The sequence below is a fragment of the Leptonotus elevatus genome, chromosome 13 (genome assembly GCF_054856555.1).
Source record: "Leptonotus elevatus isolate MCC_2025b chromosome 13, RoL_Lele_1.0, whole genome shotgun sequence".
Lineage (NCBI taxonomy): Eukaryota > Metazoa > Chordata > Actinopteri > Syngnathiformes > Syngnathidae > Leptonotus > Leptonotus elevatus.
In genome coordinates, this window is record NC_141251.1 from 9,906,597 (window position 1) to 9,925,352 (window position 18,756).

Here is an 18,756-nt window from a genome sequence, read left to right on the forward strand (position 1 = left end):
TGCTGTAAGCCACCTCTTCATGTCTGAAGCTGCATCAAAGCCTTAAAAGTAAAAATATGTTTTTGGGCGTGAAGGACAAAGCATAAAAAAACGTATTTACACGTTTTTTGGGTTTGAATGAGATAAGTAGTAGTCCATTCCAGTACCATGTTTCAGCCTGGATGGATTCCAGCTTCTCAGTCACCCTGACCGGACTTAACAACATAGAAAATGGATGGATGGTTGTGGTTCTGACACTTTTTATTTAGGCCTACCCCAAATTTGAAGGAGTGGAATGCTTAGATAACATGGTTTTACTGTGATGGTCTATTCTTGCGTGGTAGATCCCTAAAAGCATCTACAACAGGGGTGCCCACATCCATCTTACATTTTATATCCATCTATTAATTTTCCATACTGCTTATCCTGTTCAGGGTTGCGAGGAGCTGATCCTAGTTGACTTCAGGCGAAAGGCTGATTCCACAGAGAAAGAGACAACCAACCAAGTGGGAACTGAACCCAAGCTGCCTACATGGAAGTCAGGCTGCGAATCACTTCAGTGTCAATGACACCGATTTGAGAGCACAAAGTTTGAAAACAACAGCTTACAGAAAGCAGACTGGCATTCTCACAGTCCTCATGCTGGGTTACGTTATCCTTCCTTAAACCCTAACTTAACTTGAACCAACCTCTAGTACGACCTACACTTCCAGGTAATCCTTCTCTTAATCTTCCCCCCAAACAGTCTGTAACACTATGTCCTTTCCAGTGGTTTAGATATTTTGCCATGATGACCCAAGGAGACAAAGTGGAAAAGTGCACAGAAATAGACAGAGGTGACCCCGCCTCTAGAAGTTTGTCACATGACACATGAGCGCAACAAGGTGCCGTCACCTTCTCGCTCTCCATTGGTGGTCACCTGTCACTTCCACTAATGGACACGGACATCACAGCCTGTGTCTTATGTCTCCCCTCTCACTTTTCCTCCATTTCTGCTGCATAACCTGTAGATCTGCTTAAGAGGGCAGACAAGTGAGCAAGAGCACGAGGCCGAAGACAGTCTGGCTTAAAGAAGATAACCATGCTTACTACAACCAGGATGTGTGCGCTTGCACGTGCGTGTGACTCAAGACGGATGAAAGCCAATTCAGAGAGACTAAAAGGAAGCAATCAATACAACTACAGAAGACATTCTTTGCTGCTGCCGAATTGATTTGGTTTCACAGATCTCCTGCTGGAAAGAGAGAACTTCTCAGAAAAAGAGCAGCAGCTTAAAGCTTTTTTTTTCTCTAAAAATGAAACAAAAAGGAGTCGAGTAAATCTCAATTTGTTTTAAGATGCTTTTTTTCCCTTAATATCCAAAGCAAAACAGTGTGAACAAAAACATTGCTACAGTGTCAATAAAAAACTAAGTTGACATACGGTAACCACAAATGCATCTCTGCAAGATGGATAAACTAAAAGTTGAGTTGGTGTTTGATCTTTTGAAGTTTATTCACGTTTAGTTAAGCTGAGATGGATGTCAGTCCCCTCCCCAGTACAAACTTCCCACCCCTTCCCAGATACCGAGCTTTCTGCTCTGCATTCCATGCTTTCATTAGGAAACTGGGCGCAACCACCCCGGAGGAAACATTGTAGAGTGGGAAACGTTGCTTCAAGGAAGTATTGCACTCGAAAAGTCATTGTTTACGCTCTTTTTTTTAAATACACCATGATTTACCCCTCTTCCCCCACAATTGGACTCCTCATCCTCTTGATTGGCTGCACTGCGGCAGGTAAGAAAAAGGAGCTGGGCAGACGGGAGGTGGAGATTTCTTTAGGTAGTATGTAGACACAGATTAGTGTGATAGTTGTGACAAAAAGGGATTTTTTACAGAGTTGTGCGTGTGGTCTGTATGTGTTGAGGCACATATGGTTGTAATTCATTGCAGCTGCTTCGTTGAATTAAATTTACTGTGAGCAGAAAAAACGAAATCTCTTGTATTCACGTCTTAGGTTCTTTATAGCTTTGTTTTTGTCAAGCACAATGGGAAAGCACTGCATGTGATTAGAGTGCGCATTACGATGACTTCATACCGCAAGAATGGTCGGCTGTAAGCCAGCATGCAGCATGTATGCTGCTTCACTGGGCAGAAAGTGAGTAGCGGTAGGTTCGAAAACAGGAAGACGGTTTAATTGACCTCCTTTATTATGATCCTATCCAATATAAGTGCCATTGCAAAGGCAGTAATACTCAGTTTTGCGTGTCACATATACCACTAGTACTTTTAATTTATAAAATAAAAAATAAAAAAATTCAGCAAAAATATTTATTGTTTATTATTATTATTATTATTATTTACAATTGCATTATTTTTTTTAAATTTAGGACATACATCTACAATGGTCACACCAGATGATGGTTGGTCGCACCACATATTTTCAACTTAAAGTTATGAGGCTAACAATTACCTATCAAAACAAAACAAAATAGCTAGCCACACAAGTAAAATTATAATGAAAACATATTTGTTGGTGGAAATTATTATTTTTTTGTTCCACCTTTCACCTTTTTAGGCTGGGTATCGGTGCTTTCTCATCCCTAATAAAATCGTAATATAATAATAATCATTACAATAATAATTTAATATTCACTGGCTAACTGGCTTAATTAGTCTTTTCACATAAATACCTGCAGGACAAAGAATGACGACGAGTGATATTGGATAATATGTATGATTTCTTAAATAGATCTAAATACTAAATCATCAAAATATTAGTCAACTATATAAAAATGTGTTTTGAATTAAATCAAAGTTTAAAGGAAATGTGATTTTTGCTATTCTAAACATAAAATCTGAACGTGATCTGGTGACTACAGGGAGAGAACTAATTTCTAATTTGTGTCCTGAGCTTTTATTAATGAGTCAAGAAGTAAGCCAATCTGCAGTCTTTTAGCCCCCCCCCGCACAAACGGCATCTTTTTTTTTTTGCAGCGACTTCTCAATTTTGCAGTTGACTGAACTCCCCCCCTGCGCTTGCAGGGAGGAACGTGACATACACACTCAAGCTCATTCACCTTTGTCCCCTGGCGCAGTCGCTACGTTACATCACCAGGTCGCTTTGCTTTTCCTGTAGCTAGCTTGTTTCCTCTGACAGTGTGCGTGGGTATCTTGGAACCGTCACTGTTAGATGCGGTGGCAGAAGTCTTCATTCGGGTGAACAAGATCAACAAATCCCACAGCATCAAGGTCACGTAGCTGGAGAGAGAACACGTTTACTTTTCTCTGCCTGTTTGATAGCACTGTAAACTTTTTAAGTGTTTATAAATTGTTTATGGATTGATGCTGATTGATGCTGATTTGCTTTTGTCAACTCCCACTGGGAAAAGGGTAAACAGACATTTACTTGTAGTGAACAGCCTCTGGCGGCATGCTGGCGGGTGGTTCCGAGGTTGGGGGTTCCAATCCGGGCTCCAGCCTTCCCGTGGAGCTTGCAAGATGAGATCAGAGTTGAAAATAATGACCCAGAAAATAATAAATGTTCGGCTCGTATTTCAGGAAAGGCTTGTTTTTACTCTTACAATTGGAAAGCCATCTCAACATGTTGGCCTCCTTTCTCTCGGTCCATTGCCAGTTGGATGTTATGAGGAAGTCAATTTTCAACGTCTCAGTCCATTTTTCCAGGAGAGAACAGCCTCGTCTGGTGGTCCACAGCAGGCAAGCTGCCCGGTATGAGCGAAATGATGGAGGCGAAAAGTAATTCGCAGTGTCTCAGCGTTCAATAGAAGAAAAGGCAGTTCAGTGGCAGCGGGGCATTTAAGTTTCATCTTCAACAGCATCCAATGAGGCAAAATGAATAAGAAACTGCTATTTTCAACGTGATTGTTGTCACTAGGAGAGGCTTCTTGTTATTTACTCTATTGAGAAACAGCAAGTGAGAGACCTGTTCTCTTTTTCTCCATGTTGCTTTTCCATCTGCTTAATATGCATAATAAAAATGGAATTGCTTTTTTAAAACACGTATCCCTATGAGTATATTTTATGTGAGTATATTGTGACTGTTTCCAGCAAAATTAGGATGACTATTATGTCATTATGAATCATTTTGTTAGGTTTGACAATTTCAAGGTAAAATGCTATTTTATGTCTGTAACAAATGCAATCTCTTAACAAAAACAGATGAATGGCTTCACCAGACGAAAATGAAGGTTTTGGAATGGCCCAGCCAGAGCCCACATTTAAACAAGAAACATCTTTGCATCCTATCTGACAGATTTGGAGCATTTTTTTTGCAAGGAAGAACTTGGGCAAATATTGTCAAGAAAATGTCATGCTGAGATCAGAGACAACTACCTAAAATGCGTGCTATGTTCTGATATTGATTTGGGGCTTTTCCAAGGTACATGGCATGTTTTTCATACTGGCCCAAAAATATCCTCATTAAATTGGTCCTTTTCTCAAATTCTTGTTTTTTTTCCTGCATGTTTTCTGTTTCTTCATTCTTTATTATATTTTGCATTTCCCCCACTTAAATGTTTAAAATAATCAAACAAATGTAAGTAAACATTCAATTGTTGTAAAATTATTTTATTTATTCTGAAAAATAAAACTATTCAAAGCTACCTGGCCCTGTATGAAAAAGTACCCTATAAGCACTTTTTGTGTGTGTAAAGCAGCCGTTATATTATTCAGAGACCATACTGAAGAAATCAGTCACAAATTACCTGTCTGACAAAAAAATATTTTTTTTTCTCAAAAAGCTGCACCTGATTCTCACAAAGGAAAGACATTCAAGAAAAGATAATAATGTTTATGTAATTCCAAGGTAAGTGCCATGCTGACCAAAAAGAACATAAAGGCTCATCTTACTTTTGCAGAAAATAAATGGTTCTGGTGCTGCGTTGCTTCTTCAGGACCTGCATGACTTGCTACGACTGATGGAACCATGAATTCTGTTATTTAGAGAAAATCCTGAACATTCTGTCTGGCCATCAGTTTGAGACCTCATGCTGAAGCACACTTGGGTTCTGCAGCAGGACAACGACCGAAAATACAGCACCGAGTCGACATCTAATGGCTTGTTTTGGAGTGGCCTTGTCCTAAGCCTGGACTTGGACTTAAATCCATTTGAAATGCAATGGCATGACCTTAAAAATATTGTTCATGCTTAAACCCCACGTGTCACTGAATTAAAGCAATTCTGTAAAGTAGAGTGAACCAAAATAGCTCAGAAGAGACTCATTGCCATAGAAACGCTCAATTTCAGTTGTAAATATTTTTTTTAAATCACCTCTTAATTACTGAATATTGTTTACTTTGGTTATGTTTCTCTGACATTAAAATATATATATATATATATATATATATATATATATATATTTACTGTAAATTAGGAAGTCATCAAATTTCAGGGTAAAAGAATGACATTTAGGCTGTTTTTATTGCTGTTGAATGTCAAAATAGGTAAAAATTCCACAAAGCAGTATGTAGGGGTGTATTAATTTCCTTTATCCACTCACTGTAGACACTAGAGAGGATTGTGTCTGATTCACAGTCTACATTCACTCACGTGTGCACTTTCAGAGGTGGATACTGAGCGGTCGACTCGAGCCGTGCTTTCAAGTGCATGTCAAGAACACACAAGTCTTCATAACCGCTTGGATGTAGTGGAGAAGGTGAGTTTTTTTTTTTTTTTTTAAATCCCTTCCCAAATAATCATATTCAATAGTGATTTGAAAATAACAGGATAGAGGATGTTATGTTTCCCCTCTCTGTGGCAAAAAAAGCCTCCACATTTATTTTCAAAAGAGTGTGGCTGACCACAACTTCCCGTTTCTAATTCTCAAGTCATTTATTGCTGACATTGTAAGTCTCATAAAACTCATCAAGAACTCTTCTACTTCATCTGACCTTCCCTCACTGACTGCTTTGGGAAACTGGAATATTCATATGAATCAAGGGGTTGTATAATTCATGACTGATGTTTCCATTATTCATACTATAGCTTATTAACATTTATTATTGAGTCTCTAAGCACACAAACATACCTTTGTATTTTGCAGAAAGTGGAGGACACCGTTGGAAAGTTGGAGGTTGAGCTGGCGGCTCTCCTGGAGGCCATTGAAGATCCAAAGTGGCACCCTCAATTGGACAATGCAGGAACACCTGTGGACATCCTGGAGGACCCGGTGAACATTCCATCACTGAATCAGATATCAATGGAGGGATCTTAGAAGATTTAGAATTTTAAAACTGAAACTAAAGAGGAGTCTTGCATTATTTAAAGTTTTTATACTATTAAAGGCAGGACAAACCTCTGCCATTTACTCACCTAGACAGACCTAAAAACAGTTGGGTCAAAAATAACCCAGTTTGGGTCCAAATGAGACCGACCCGCTACTTGGGTCAATTGGACCCAACTCTCTGGGTCCTTTTGTACAAAATAACCCCCCAAAATTGGGTCGTTTCGTATAAAGCAATCCAGAAAGTTGGTTCAAATTGACCCAAGTTGCTGAATGAAAAATCCAAAAACCTGGGTCGGTCCCTTTTTGACCCATACTGGGTTATTTTAGACCAAACTGTTAGAGTGTAGACTCTGATCAATTTGACCCAACTTTCTGGGTCATTATGTACAAAAAAAAACAACCCAAAAATTGGGTAATTTTATACAAAGCAACCCAGAAAGTCGAGTCAAATTTACCCAAGTAGGTTAGTCCCATTATCACCCCCCAAAAACGAATTTTTTTTGTGTGGAATGAAAAATCCAAAAAGTTGGGTCGGTCCCTTTTTAACCCATGCTGGGTTATTTTAGACCCAACTGTTTTCATAGTGTAGCCTCTGATCAATTTGACCCAAATTTTGGGTCGTAATGTACAAAGTAACTCAGACTGTTGGGTCAAATTGATCCAAGTAGTGGGTCGGCCCAATTAAGAAACAACTAAATAAAAATTTTTTTTTTCGTGCTATATGAAAAACCCAAAAACTTGTGTTGGTCTCTTTTTGACCCATCTTTTTTTTTTTTACCCAATTTATTTTTTTGGAGTGTACACTGTAGTTGGGTGAATTTGACCTCTCTGGGTCATTTTGTACAACCCCCCCCCCCCCCCCCTACCCCCAACACAAAAAACAACAACAACAGGCATTTCAACCCCCCAAAAAAGGGTAATTTTGTACAAAGCAACCCAGAAAGTTGGGTCGGTCTCATTATGACCCAAATTGGGCAAGTTTTCACCAATTTACTTTTTTTTTGTTTTTGTTTTTTGGAGTCGGCACTTCAACTAGGTTGTACGGATGGACATTGTGGGCCAGACGTAAGCACAAATTTATCAGCTAACAAAGACTGAGAAATTACTTTTACATGTTTCGGGACAGATTTTAAAATAAAAGTATTAGTCAAAGTTTTGTAGTGTTATATCAATTTGTCTTTTAATACAGTCCAGAAACACAAGAAGTATGTTTACAGCATCACTATGATTATGACAATGATTTATCCATTATAAATCCATCTTTGTTCATCAATTTATGCCAGCGATGGATACTGACACATTGACATGCTGAAGAAAAAAAAGGCGCTTCCATTCAATAGCAGAAGGTACAATAAGCTTGTATATCCACCTGTTGCCATATATACAACACGAGAAGTCATGGCTTCCTGCTTAGTGTTCAATTAAACAGGTCTACATATCACACCAAGTACATTTATTAGTAAATTGAGGCAAGATCATCATCTGTATTTCATCCGTTTTATAGTTTGGTGGTTTGTCGTAAACATTTTCTGATGTCAATTGGATGCCATGGGTTAATAAAGGTTGAGAAACTTCTCTAATCACTACTCTTCCACATAAAAGCTCAAGTTAAATATGTCTTATATGATGCACATTGACTGAAATGTTTCATATTCCATTTTCAACAGGGTGGACGCGTTACTAATCAATTATGAGTGTCAGCCTATTGTTATGCACTGATGATAATCATACATGAACGAGCTCAGCTCATGCATAAACGTCATTCCAGAAACCTCTTTATCTTTATGTAAACCAGGGCCCTCACAATGCATTTCAGACTGTAGCAAACAGGGGAACTTTCTGCTGGTCGCTGGAGCTAACGGCACCCTCAGTCTGCAATCTCCCCACTTTACTTTGTAAGATTTAATGAGTCAGGTGAGGTTGTCAAGAGAGGGATGTGGGAATTGATGTACATTTAAAATGACTTCAAGGTCTTATGATGTTTTGTATACAGTATATAGATGCAACGTGGTGTGTAAGATGGTTGTGTAAAGAAAAGAAAACAAAACACAGATCTTGAATATTGTTGAGACTTGAAATGGCACTTTGTTGAGAAAGATTTGCAACAAAATCCTCAATAAAGTGAAAATTCTCAAAATTGATGTCAGATGTATTTGTAATTACAAGCAATATTTTTTTTTTAACTGATGTGCTTATTAAGCTACGGATCCAATTTGAGACTAAACTGGGGCGTAGTATCCAATTATTGTTTTTTTCGGGGGGGAAGAATAAATTGAAGGGGGCATGAGCCCTTGAAATAAGCCTCACGGCGGCACAGACTGACCTGTAGTCATCTCTTCAAACGAGGTTTCATTCCTTCACAAGACAAACACACCTAAACGACACCTTCCGGGAAGGAGTTTTATTTATTTATGAAAGCATTTGAAGCAGCATGTTTTGAACACAAAAGCAGTTTCAGTAAGTTTACAGTACAAGGCTTTTTTTACCAAATCCCTCATTAAAATCCCATTGCACAAAATGATGCACTGTAGGATCACATGGAAGAAAGGAGAAACATAAATTGCATCGTCTTAATTTCATGGTAACAGGGCACCAACTTTCAAACTGTAATCGACAAGAGTTAAAACATCTACAGTTTTGCATACCTTGAGGGCATCGAATGGACCACGGCTGATTAGGAGACATGCTTTCAAATACGAGCACAGAGCGCTTTGAAAACACCAAAGAGCATCCAAACACTTAAAAGGAACATGTCTGGAGGGTAAGCAAGCTATACCCATCTGGGAATGATCGCTGCTATTACAAAAAAAATAAAATAAAATAAAAAGATTAGCATTGAAAGCTACACCTAATCATCAAAATGTGTTATCCATTTACAAATAATTGGCAAACAGCATTATGCGCACAGGCTTGTATTGAATGATATTTAGATGTGTGTAGATGTTTTTTTTTTAACGTGTGAAAGCAAGTGAAAGGAAACCCTCATTCCACTCATCCAGCAAGCGTATGCGCCTTGACACTGGATTATGAAAGCAAGAATACAGCATGTAGTAATTGAACACTAGAATAACAGCTTTGATGGTAAATTTGATCAGACTATTGTCTCAATAATCGCCATGGCAACGTCTGCTCACCATTAGAGCTCTACGATATTAGTGGACTAGAGCTAGACAACAAGTGACATCTTATGCCATTAGCATTAGCATGTTGTTAAAAGTGAGCATGAGCGGCAAAGTTAATCCTACTGTTTGGCGTTGTGTGTACAAGTTTAAGCTGCAGGGTGATACAGATTTTTCCATTTGTAATAAATACTGTACAGTATTGAAAACATGAAAATACTGATTAAAATGCAATCAAACATCAATAAGTACTGCATTTCAAATAAAGAAGCAATATCCCAGGATTTTCACTGTATTTGGCTGCTGGTAACATGAACTCATTCTCGAATAAAATACTTTTTAGCACTTTCTGAGCCTAAGCACCGGAGAAAGATCCATTCATCAGAAGATAAAACTACTGGACAGGATTCATGAAGGACAAAATTACTTAGCTGCTGTATTGAGAACTCAAGGTTCAGTAGTGAATCTCAACGTAACTGGCTATGGAACTCCATTCCTCAGGCCACCAGTGTCCAAACTTTGGCCTGGGGGGCATTTAGGGCCCGGCATCCCTTTTGAAGCGGCCTGCGGCATATACTAAAAATGACTTCTACAACTCATACATTTCTTTAATTTTTTTTTTTAATAATTCAGAGGTTGACGTTGACATAAATAGAGATGTGTGTGTGAATTCTGGTGACGATTCATAGCATGCTTGTGTCAATAAGTGAGGTCTAGCTTTTTGTACATTTGCAGTTGTGTTTATTCTTCGATTTTCTGTATGTGGCCCTAAGAGGACATCCCTGCCTTAGGCATTACTGCCAGCAAGGGATACTAACAGCACTTTTCAATACTGTACAGTATTTTCTATACAATTGGTGATTTGTGTTCAAACACATTTATAATGTGTTTTATATATGTATATTAATACATTTAAATTTGTTGAAAGCATGTGGCAGTGGTAAAACATTTTTATATGATCTTACTATAATCAGAGATTTTGACTTATTGCAGGTAGGTCTGGAACATATCCCCCCCTTTGATAAATGGGGCTTCACTGTAATGCAAGTGTGCTTGTTGAGCACATGGCGTGGTTTCTTTAATTTTAGACAGCTTTGGAACAAATGTTTACTGCTGTAAAACTCTAAGTCACAAGTAATGAAGCGCAGGGGGGCAGAGAGAGAAAAAAATCTAACTGCTATATGAAGATGACAAATATCAAGACAACAGGATCCCAGAAGGTAATTTCATACCATACAACAATACCATGCCGTCTATATAACACCAGATTTAAGCGCCTCAGTACAATTAAACATCCAGAAACAGTTACACAGGCCAGTTGCACTCAGAGTCAACAATGGTGTGAGCATTGAGGTATGCTGTCATCACTATCTTATGCATGCACAAATTAGCCATTAAAGCTCAAGCTCCAGGCTTTGGCAAAATCAGGCTTATACTGTACTGTACATGCAACAAAAAGAAAGAAACAAAAATAAACATAGAGTACGACAGAAAGTCTTGGATGATGCTACGTTTTATGTCTCAAATTAATTTCGATAATCCAGTCACTTTAATTAAACATCAAAGGAAACACGTTCACTATTTCAAAGAGACAAATACCACAGTGGAACCTCGATATTCAAACACCCCAAAGGTGTACCTTTTTGAAATGACAACATAGGACAAGCTCTAATCCTCGGTTGGCATAACCTTTGGCCCAGGAAAATATTTTTGACAACGTACATACACCGAATCCTATTCCTCGACGGGCAGGTGCGGCGCTGTGCTGATAACGGACATGTGCTGAATCCTATTCGGTGGATGGTAGCCAACATCCAGCAATTAGTATTTGTCATTCGTCGATATTTTTTGAGCGGGAGAGAGTTTTGGGGGACGTTCAGGAAATTCCCTTTGTTACGGTAAATATTTGTTTAAAAACACTCCGAGGCCATAAAATACCCAAAGAAAAAACTACAGCTGTAACTGACCATCTCCATCTTACACAACACAAATGACTTCATTGTGCGCATTTACCGTAAATATTTACTCGAGAAACGCTGCTATCCTACAGATAAAAAAATAAATAAATCCCAACAAAAACAGTAAGTGCGGTAGTTACTGAGCTGTGCTGCACGACAACGTATTGTTACGCCACATGCTGTTTGAAACTTTTAAATGTTTGTCTGTATCGGCTTAAACTGTAATGGTAATCGTGTTTTTTTTTAATTTTTATTACAACTAACTTACTTTCACACTTGTATGGCTGATAAGAATGAATTTACTTTGATTACTTACGAAATCCAAAACGAGGTTGTCCGACACTGTGATGAATTGTTTTCAATCTTAAGAGGTTCCACTGTAAGATATCCTGTAAAACGAACATTGATTAGCCTATTTTAGCAGAGCGATGAGAATTTGGAAAGCCTTCTTTTTGTTCAAACTAATAAATGCACCAGCCTACTTCTACTGTTAGAAATAGTAAAGAGTCTTAAATTATGACCATAATATAAACCGATTCTAATGTCTTACGTCAACCTTGTGACACAAGTGCCTGCGGATGACGTATAAAAGCAAAAGTAGGGTTTGACAGCTGATGGCAAGCTTTTGGGTCATTTCTTTGCTCAAACTAAGCAAACCAACCTCATAGGCCAGAGGATTCTTTCAACTCTTTTGCATGTTATTTAATTCCCTTATTACCTGAATTCTGACAGTTTCTACATATTGGCAATATGAATGTACACTGGACTGTTAAATCCACGTTATACAGAAAGAAGAAAGACACAAACATTCACATACTTCCTTAGAAATGGTTATGCAAATGGTAGAAAAGCTTTGGCCTATGTTGCCTACAAGATGTGCCTGCACACTTGGAGCGGCGAGCAGAACGAAGCAATGGGGAGGATTGACTCCACAAGCTTCTTCTTTTAGTTGGCGTTAAATGTCGAGTTTGCAGGCCCACATAAAACTGTGGTGAAGTTATTTACCTACAATCTATGCTATTTACATGTTTTTTCGTTTCACGATGGGCTTTAAGGTGGATCATTGCTACATGTTCCCACGTTTAAACAGAAAATAACGGCCCCACCTTAAATGTGTCACTATGGCATTACTGTGCTTGATCGTGAAAACAATTTGAAGTACTGACAACTAGTCAGTTTAATCCCCGGGATGAGCACTGCAGGAAGGTGATCTTCACTGTGGACAACCAGAGTGTGCACTTACAGAGAAAAAAGAGAATGATTTGAGAAGCAAACACAATTTTTAACTTCTTTTCATTTCCTCACAAAAGCGACATAACCTTAAGTCAGAGCATATACAACATCTGAGCATCTTTTCAATTCATGGTTTAAATATGAATAATGCTAATCATATTTCGTTTGCCACTGTGGCAAGGTGTGGCAATAGAAGTACGCCAGGACATAAAAAAAAAACAATTGCTCTGAATTAGGGCATTCGTGACATAAGAGAGGCTGAGGGGAGGAGTGAAGCAGAGACAAGCTAAAACTGTAAAACTGCCTGTGCATGTTGAATTATTCAGTCATCCTAGGCTCATTTTGAGGAGGAGAAGCATCTCTGCTAAAACCACCAAAGCCACCAAAATATCATGAACGGCTATTGCTCAGGATGTCATCATCTTTGCCGTGCATTCGGCTTCACCTCCCAGTGTGTGATACTGTTTGTCATGCTGTGAATGAAGTGTAACATTGCATAGAAGTTGGAGCATTGTGAAGGGCGGACACAGAGGTGGAGAATCTGCTTCATTCTTGCCTTACCGGGGAAGGGAGAGCTACAGAAAAAACTAATTGGGTCCTGCAGTGCGTCAGTCCCCCCCTGCTGTGTGTTTCCTCCCCTCCTGGCTACTGCAAAGGAGAGAGGAGAGAATATATCGATGGGCATGGCACTGAGAGACCTTCATCCTGTATTGTGCACCGTGAGCTGATGTGGCACTAGCAGCTGCCAGGGGAGGAGCACACGGAGCCACACATGCTCAGTTTGGAAGGCGGCTCGGGTTCCGCTTCCGGTTCAGGCTCGGCTGCGTCGTCGTCAGTGCCGCCAGCCTCCGCATCGCCGTCTCCGCTGGCATCGTCTGCCGCAGCTTCACTATGACCCTCTTCTTGACGCCTTTTCAACCTTAGAGCAGGAAAGAAAAAAAGTCAGTCCACAAAGTTAAAAATAATCAACTTGCATTAATATTTCTCATATACAGTAATATTTTTAGGTCCCAGAAAGTAATGGATTTTGTATTATGTTGAAAAATTTATGAGATCACTTCTGCTGTGATATTATGCACCGCACTATAAATAGAACTCATCAATAATCACCGAATTAGGACAAAATGAGTTATTTCTGATAAAGAAGGATTTCAATAATGCTGCAGTGTCAGAACTGGGTTGATAATAAATGAGGCAATAATTTAAAGAACCAAAAGCGGAGGAGACAGACAATAATTCATGGAACTGTATTAACTATGATTTACCACAGTGTATTGTACAGATATGAATATAATTTCTAAAAGAGTTTAATATCATGTTATACTATGACGGTTCAACAAAAATGTATTATTTGATGATTTTTTCCTTGCTTTTTTTTTCAAACTGTTTAATTCACTGTAAATGCAACTTACATTTTAAGATAAATTCTTTTTTTATCCTAAGGCAAAATGTGATTGTCTAGTTTGTCCCCATTTTACAAGTAGTAGCTTTTATTTATTTATTTAAGGAGTGTGAGGCGATTATTTTTTTTAATCATAATTAATCGCATGACTTCTATAGTTAACTCACGATAAATAGCTAATTTTATATATTTTCTAAATGTACAATAAAAGGTACAATAGAAATGTTTTCCTAAGTTTTCATACTCTTGTTAAAATAAAAGTGCAAAAAATATATATATAATAGAAATATGCCTGCATATTTTAGTCATTGATACAGTAATTTCATAATATTTCATAAAATTGAGTTCAAATTAAAGATATACTGTACTGTAAAAAACGAGTGTGATATTGATTTGTGTTGGTCATTTTTCTGCTACTAGATGGCATAATTGCATTTTTAAGACGGTGACAGCTCAGTGCATTTTTCTTTTCATATTAAGAGCTCTCTAATCTTTAACATGAAGTAACTTTTACTTTTAACATTTTTAAAATTGTAAAATACAACTTGACCACAGCCTCCACAAATATATGCGTTATTATTACATTTATTACTGCTAAATTTTGATGTGGACGTGTCTGCTTGCTTTCCCCAGTGCAGGCTTTCCAAGGGGCGGTCAATCACGCCTTAAAAAAATAGTACTTTAAACAACTCAAAATTAACGCACTAATTTTGATTCCCCAAATTTACTTTAATTAATTTTTTTAATTTGCTGAATGCAACAGCACAACACAACTTGCATGGCTAAAGAATCATTTGGACTACTCAGGCAGCAGCCTAAATTACAATTGTCTTAACAATTCTGTCACTCAGTAGAGTGAAGACTTTGGTGTGAAGGAAAAACTGCTAACAACTGGTTCATAATGGATGATGAACAGACGGGTGGCGCCATTACAATTCTGGGGCGCACGCTTGCATTGCTACAGTGACTCAAATGGTGAGAATAAATGACTCTTCTCACGCCTTTATCCAGTTACTCATCCACTTAATGGGTTCACTTAACCCTAACGTGCGTGCGGAACAATGCACTACCTCCAACCGCTGCGAAGCAGAAGAGCTAATTATATTTTAGTGCCAATATCCAATGTGCAGTACTTTCCATTGACCCGTATCACTGTGTTTACATACAGTATGAAACAGCCTGCAATAACAAATTCCCCAAATGTGTGCAAACAACTACACAAGTAACACAATAGATATAATATATACCATTAAATTGGCTTGGTTGCCCTTAAATGGAAAAGGTAACCTTGACTTTACTACACTGGCTGCAGTTTGCTATCTTTTTTGTTTGTTTCATTGTTTTATTTGTCTGTGCTTTTTGATTTAGCACATGTGTGTGTGTGTGTGTGGGGGGGGGGGGTATATAATATATATCCAGTATATCTGATTTATATGCAGTCACATCGGCAGATATACTGCATATATTGACACATAGATTTTATCCACATTTGAAAGAGGCTGATTGCAATCTGAGGCTGATTTCAAGTGTTTCTTTTTTCCTTTTTAAGCATCCATGACCTATATGCAAATTGTGCCACTTGGCAGCAAATCTGAATTCTGTCACTTGCACCATATAGTGTCAAGCCAGCCTCAGTTTGTTGTTTGTGCGGCTTTGCCTTACTTCTCTCGGTTGAAAATCATGAACTCTTGCTGCACCGCTTCAAGGCACTCCTGTAGATAGTCGTTCTCCTGCACAAAAACAGTCCAACATATCAAGTGCATCTATCTTCATCATCTCACGCATCAACACCATCGTCCTCATTAGAGACATAAACAAACGCCAATGTCAATTTGTATCAGATGATGCCGTAACCTCTGAGATCAGGTTCGTTTTCAGTATCCCCGCCCCACGACATATCATGAATCGTCTTCCACAAATTGGATGTTTTGCCCACGACAAAAATAGAAGCTCGAATTTCTGAAAGCTCTTGAGGCCATGACAACAGCTCTGAAGGCTACATAATTTAATAACCTTGGTAATAACCTAGCATGAGAAAACACAGGCTATACCCTTACACATGACCACGTTTCACAACTCTGCTTGCTGCGTGTACACTTGCTGAGGATGTTAGACAGAGGGGAAATCTGTGATGAATTATAGGTTGACAAAATGCAAAAAGAGCTAAAAAATAAAGACTGAGTACATCAAGGAAAAATACAGAATTGCCCTGGTTTGATACTGTATTCATTCCATCATTTTAAATGTGCTAATTACTGTATAAATTATGTATGGAGATGAAAATTATATGTAAGGATAAGGGAAGGACCATAAAGTGAATAAAGTCATGAAAGTCATTTTTTTGCTAGAGGAGGAAGCCGGAGTAGCCAGAGAGAACCCACGCATGTAAACAAAGGCCACATACTCGAGGCCACTCTCTCTCACCAACTCTCAAGAAATATTTAAAGTCAAACATGTTGCATCATTAAAAAGCTCAAATAACGGAATAACCTAAAACACAATATGAGGCACTGCAATGCTAGAAAAATGAGGGCTACATTTGCACAGGATCATTGTAAAGTAGTTGCATAAGACTTTGTGATTCCAGAGGAAGCTGTGTGCGACCTTATAAATAATCCAAAACTCTATAAGGGTAAAAAGTATAGTTTCTAGCAGTCTTAAAAAATAAAAAATAAAAAAAACTCAACCTCTGAAACTTAACTGAACTGAAATCAGTTTATTCCCCTCCCCATGATTTATTTTAATATACCGATACACTCGGAGAAATTGAATTTACACAAAGTTTTGCTGTTTTTTAAGGGGCTTTTTTTGGTAAACAATAAGTTGAAATTAAACATAATGGTGGTACTCACAGACTGCGAATCTTTGCTGTTGTCCCTAGACCGGTTCTTTGCCAATCTTTTCTTCTTCTTGTGAAGAGGACGCGATTCCAAGATCATCTCCTCCAGCTCAAAGGTGGGGTCGCAGTGGAGGCGACCTTTCTGCATCACCGGAGGAGTAATCCAAAAGAGAGAGAAAAAACAAACAAACAATTCAAATCAAAGTGATTTTGAGCTCCACGGCACCTAAACTTACTATAACGTACAAACACAATATTAACGAATAGGAAGCGACAATCCATCAGTTTTGATTTTCATTATTTAGTAGCTACACTTGCAAAGTATTGTAAGTAAGTATTGTAAGTAAGTATTTTGTGTGGGTGTGTGTGCGTGTGTGTTACTAACATTTGGAACAAATCCAGCGTCCATCTTCTTTTCGTAAATGGCGTCCCAGTTGATGTGAGCGAGGTAGGGAGAAGTCTGCATGTCAGACAGGCTGGAGAAACGATGCTCAGGGTTCACTGTAAGTAGCTGATGGAAACATATAGACCATTTTTGCTACATACACAGCAGTTTCAAAGTAATCACCTCATCTCGTCATTTCAACAGTGTCGACTATACTTCATGATTGAACTGCCTCCCTCCTTTTTTAAAAACAGTCCATATACAAAATAAATTAATTACAAGTGACGTTTAGCAAACGTGGAGGCAAGAACCAAAAGGGGGCAGTGTTAATCTAATCTGTCATTCGTTTATAGTTGGACCTGAAATTGTAGCTCAATTCTCAACGACACTGGACAACATCTTTGAGAGAGGAAAAATTAGCTGATCGTGTTCACGGTGTTTCATTTTATAGAAAACATTTTGGGGAAAAAGAATTGGTTTGTGGCTTTGGCTATCACAATAACACTCTTGTGCTTTTCCGCCCCTTGTTTATTTCAGTATTGTGCCGTTTTCTCCTGCAGGGCAAGATAGATCTGTCTCACTGGAGACCAGACAGAGTAATCGATTAGCAGCAGAGTGGAAAAGACCAACACTCCATCCAGAACATTCACCCAGACACAGTGCATGTGCACTCTAGTAGTGCCAAAAATAATATCCATCTCTTGACCTAACTAAAATAAATACAAATAACTGTTTCCGGAAAAAAACAACAACGCAAGACAAGTACTCTGGATCAAGTACTCTGGCGGAGGGAATATGGCAGATGTTAACTTCTGTGTGCAATTGCAGCGTCATTAAGAAGTAAAAAGGTTGTTTTTGATACTCCAAAAGAATTCAGTTTCTCTGCCTTCATATCAGATTTCCAGCCTACTGTCTCCTCTCCCTACTCCTGAGGGTCTCCACTCATCCTCCCTCCTCTAGCCGTTGCCTCCCCTTTTCCTATCGACCTCCCACCCGACCACAACACGACCTCTGATGTAACCCTTTTATCAGCCTGTTTTGCTCTGCTCTTCCGTTTAGCCTTCCCTTGAATTGATTTTGATTTCATTATGCTTCGATTCTACAAAGCTTAATGTCTTACATTTACCTCATTTATGACAGTATGCACAGAACAAATGCATGTCTGTACAAAAGAAATAAAACATAAAATGCATATTGAATCAAAAGGATAGCAAGCCAGATAAAACACTCGAAATATTTTGGTTTATAGTTTGTAGTTGCAGTATGATTGTGATTTTCAAATGAGTATTTAAAAATATATCCGCTGGATATAAATAACACAAAATACATTAATAAATATAAGTAGGTAAGTAAATAAGAAAACAAAATTAATACTAAATTAATAACACAAGAAGACCACTTCTACACTGTCAGGACTTTAATGTCGCAAAATTATGTGCGCAAGTCAATCTGCATAATAACTCACAGAGAACATCTGACGTCGCCCACTTACTTTCCTCAAGAGAGAGACGAGGTCTTTGGGCCAGGCCGGGCTGTACTGGACACTGACTGTGCTGAAGAGTTGGATTAGAGACTCCAGTGAGTTACTCGCATGGATGTCATAGGGCCTCTAAGG

General features: G+C 38.4%; 2 protein-coding genes across 6 annotated transcripts in view; one reads left to right on the plus strand and one right to left on the minus strand.

Annotated features, from left to right (window-relative positions):
- Positions 1 to 1,563: 1,563 nt before the first annotated feature.
- Positions 1,564 to 7,357, plus strand: LOC147163759 (uncharacterized). The gene is made up of 3 exons (XM_086092281.1): positions 1,564 to 1,754; positions 5,544 to 5,635; positions 6,023 to 7,357. The coding sequence occupies exons 1-3, from the start codon at positions 1,568 to 1,570 to the stop codon at positions 6,191 to 6,193; spliced, it is 450 nt and encodes a 149-aa protein (XP_085948407.1). The 5' UTR covers positions 1,564 to 1,567; the 3' UTR covers positions 6,194 to 7,357.
- The window catches only part of stk32c (serine/threonine kinase 32C), a 53,247-nt gene continuing 37,534 nt past the window's right edge, over positions 3,044 to 18,756 (minus strand). The window contains exons 8-17 of one of the 5 annotated variants that reach the window (XR_015096797.1): positions 18,634 to 18,750; positions 17,142 to 17,267; positions 16,770 to 16,898; positions 15,580 to 15,647; positions 13,234 to 13,434; positions 13,077 to 13,163; positions 6,008 to 6,136; positions 3,542 to 3,682; positions 3,367 to 3,450; positions 3,044 to 3,218 (exon numbers count right to left, since the gene is read on the minus strand). Coding sequence is in view for 3 of the 5 variants with exons in the window: in XM_086092273.1 (XP_085948399.1) it covers positions 13,251 to 13,434; positions 15,580 to 15,647; positions 16,770 to 16,898; positions 17,142 to 17,267; positions 18,634 to 18,750 (624 nt within the window). In the remaining 2 variants the exon portion in view is untranslated. Of the gene's footprint in view, positions 3,219 to 3,366; positions 3,451 to 3,541; positions 3,731 to 6,007; positions 6,137 to 8,591; positions 13,435 to 15,579; positions 15,648 to 16,769; positions 16,899 to 17,141; positions 17,268 to 18,633; positions 18,751 to 18,756 lie in introns of those variants that run through there. The other 4 variants (XR_015096796.1, XM_086092273.1, XM_086092272.1 and 1 more) reach the window with 4 other exon arrangements.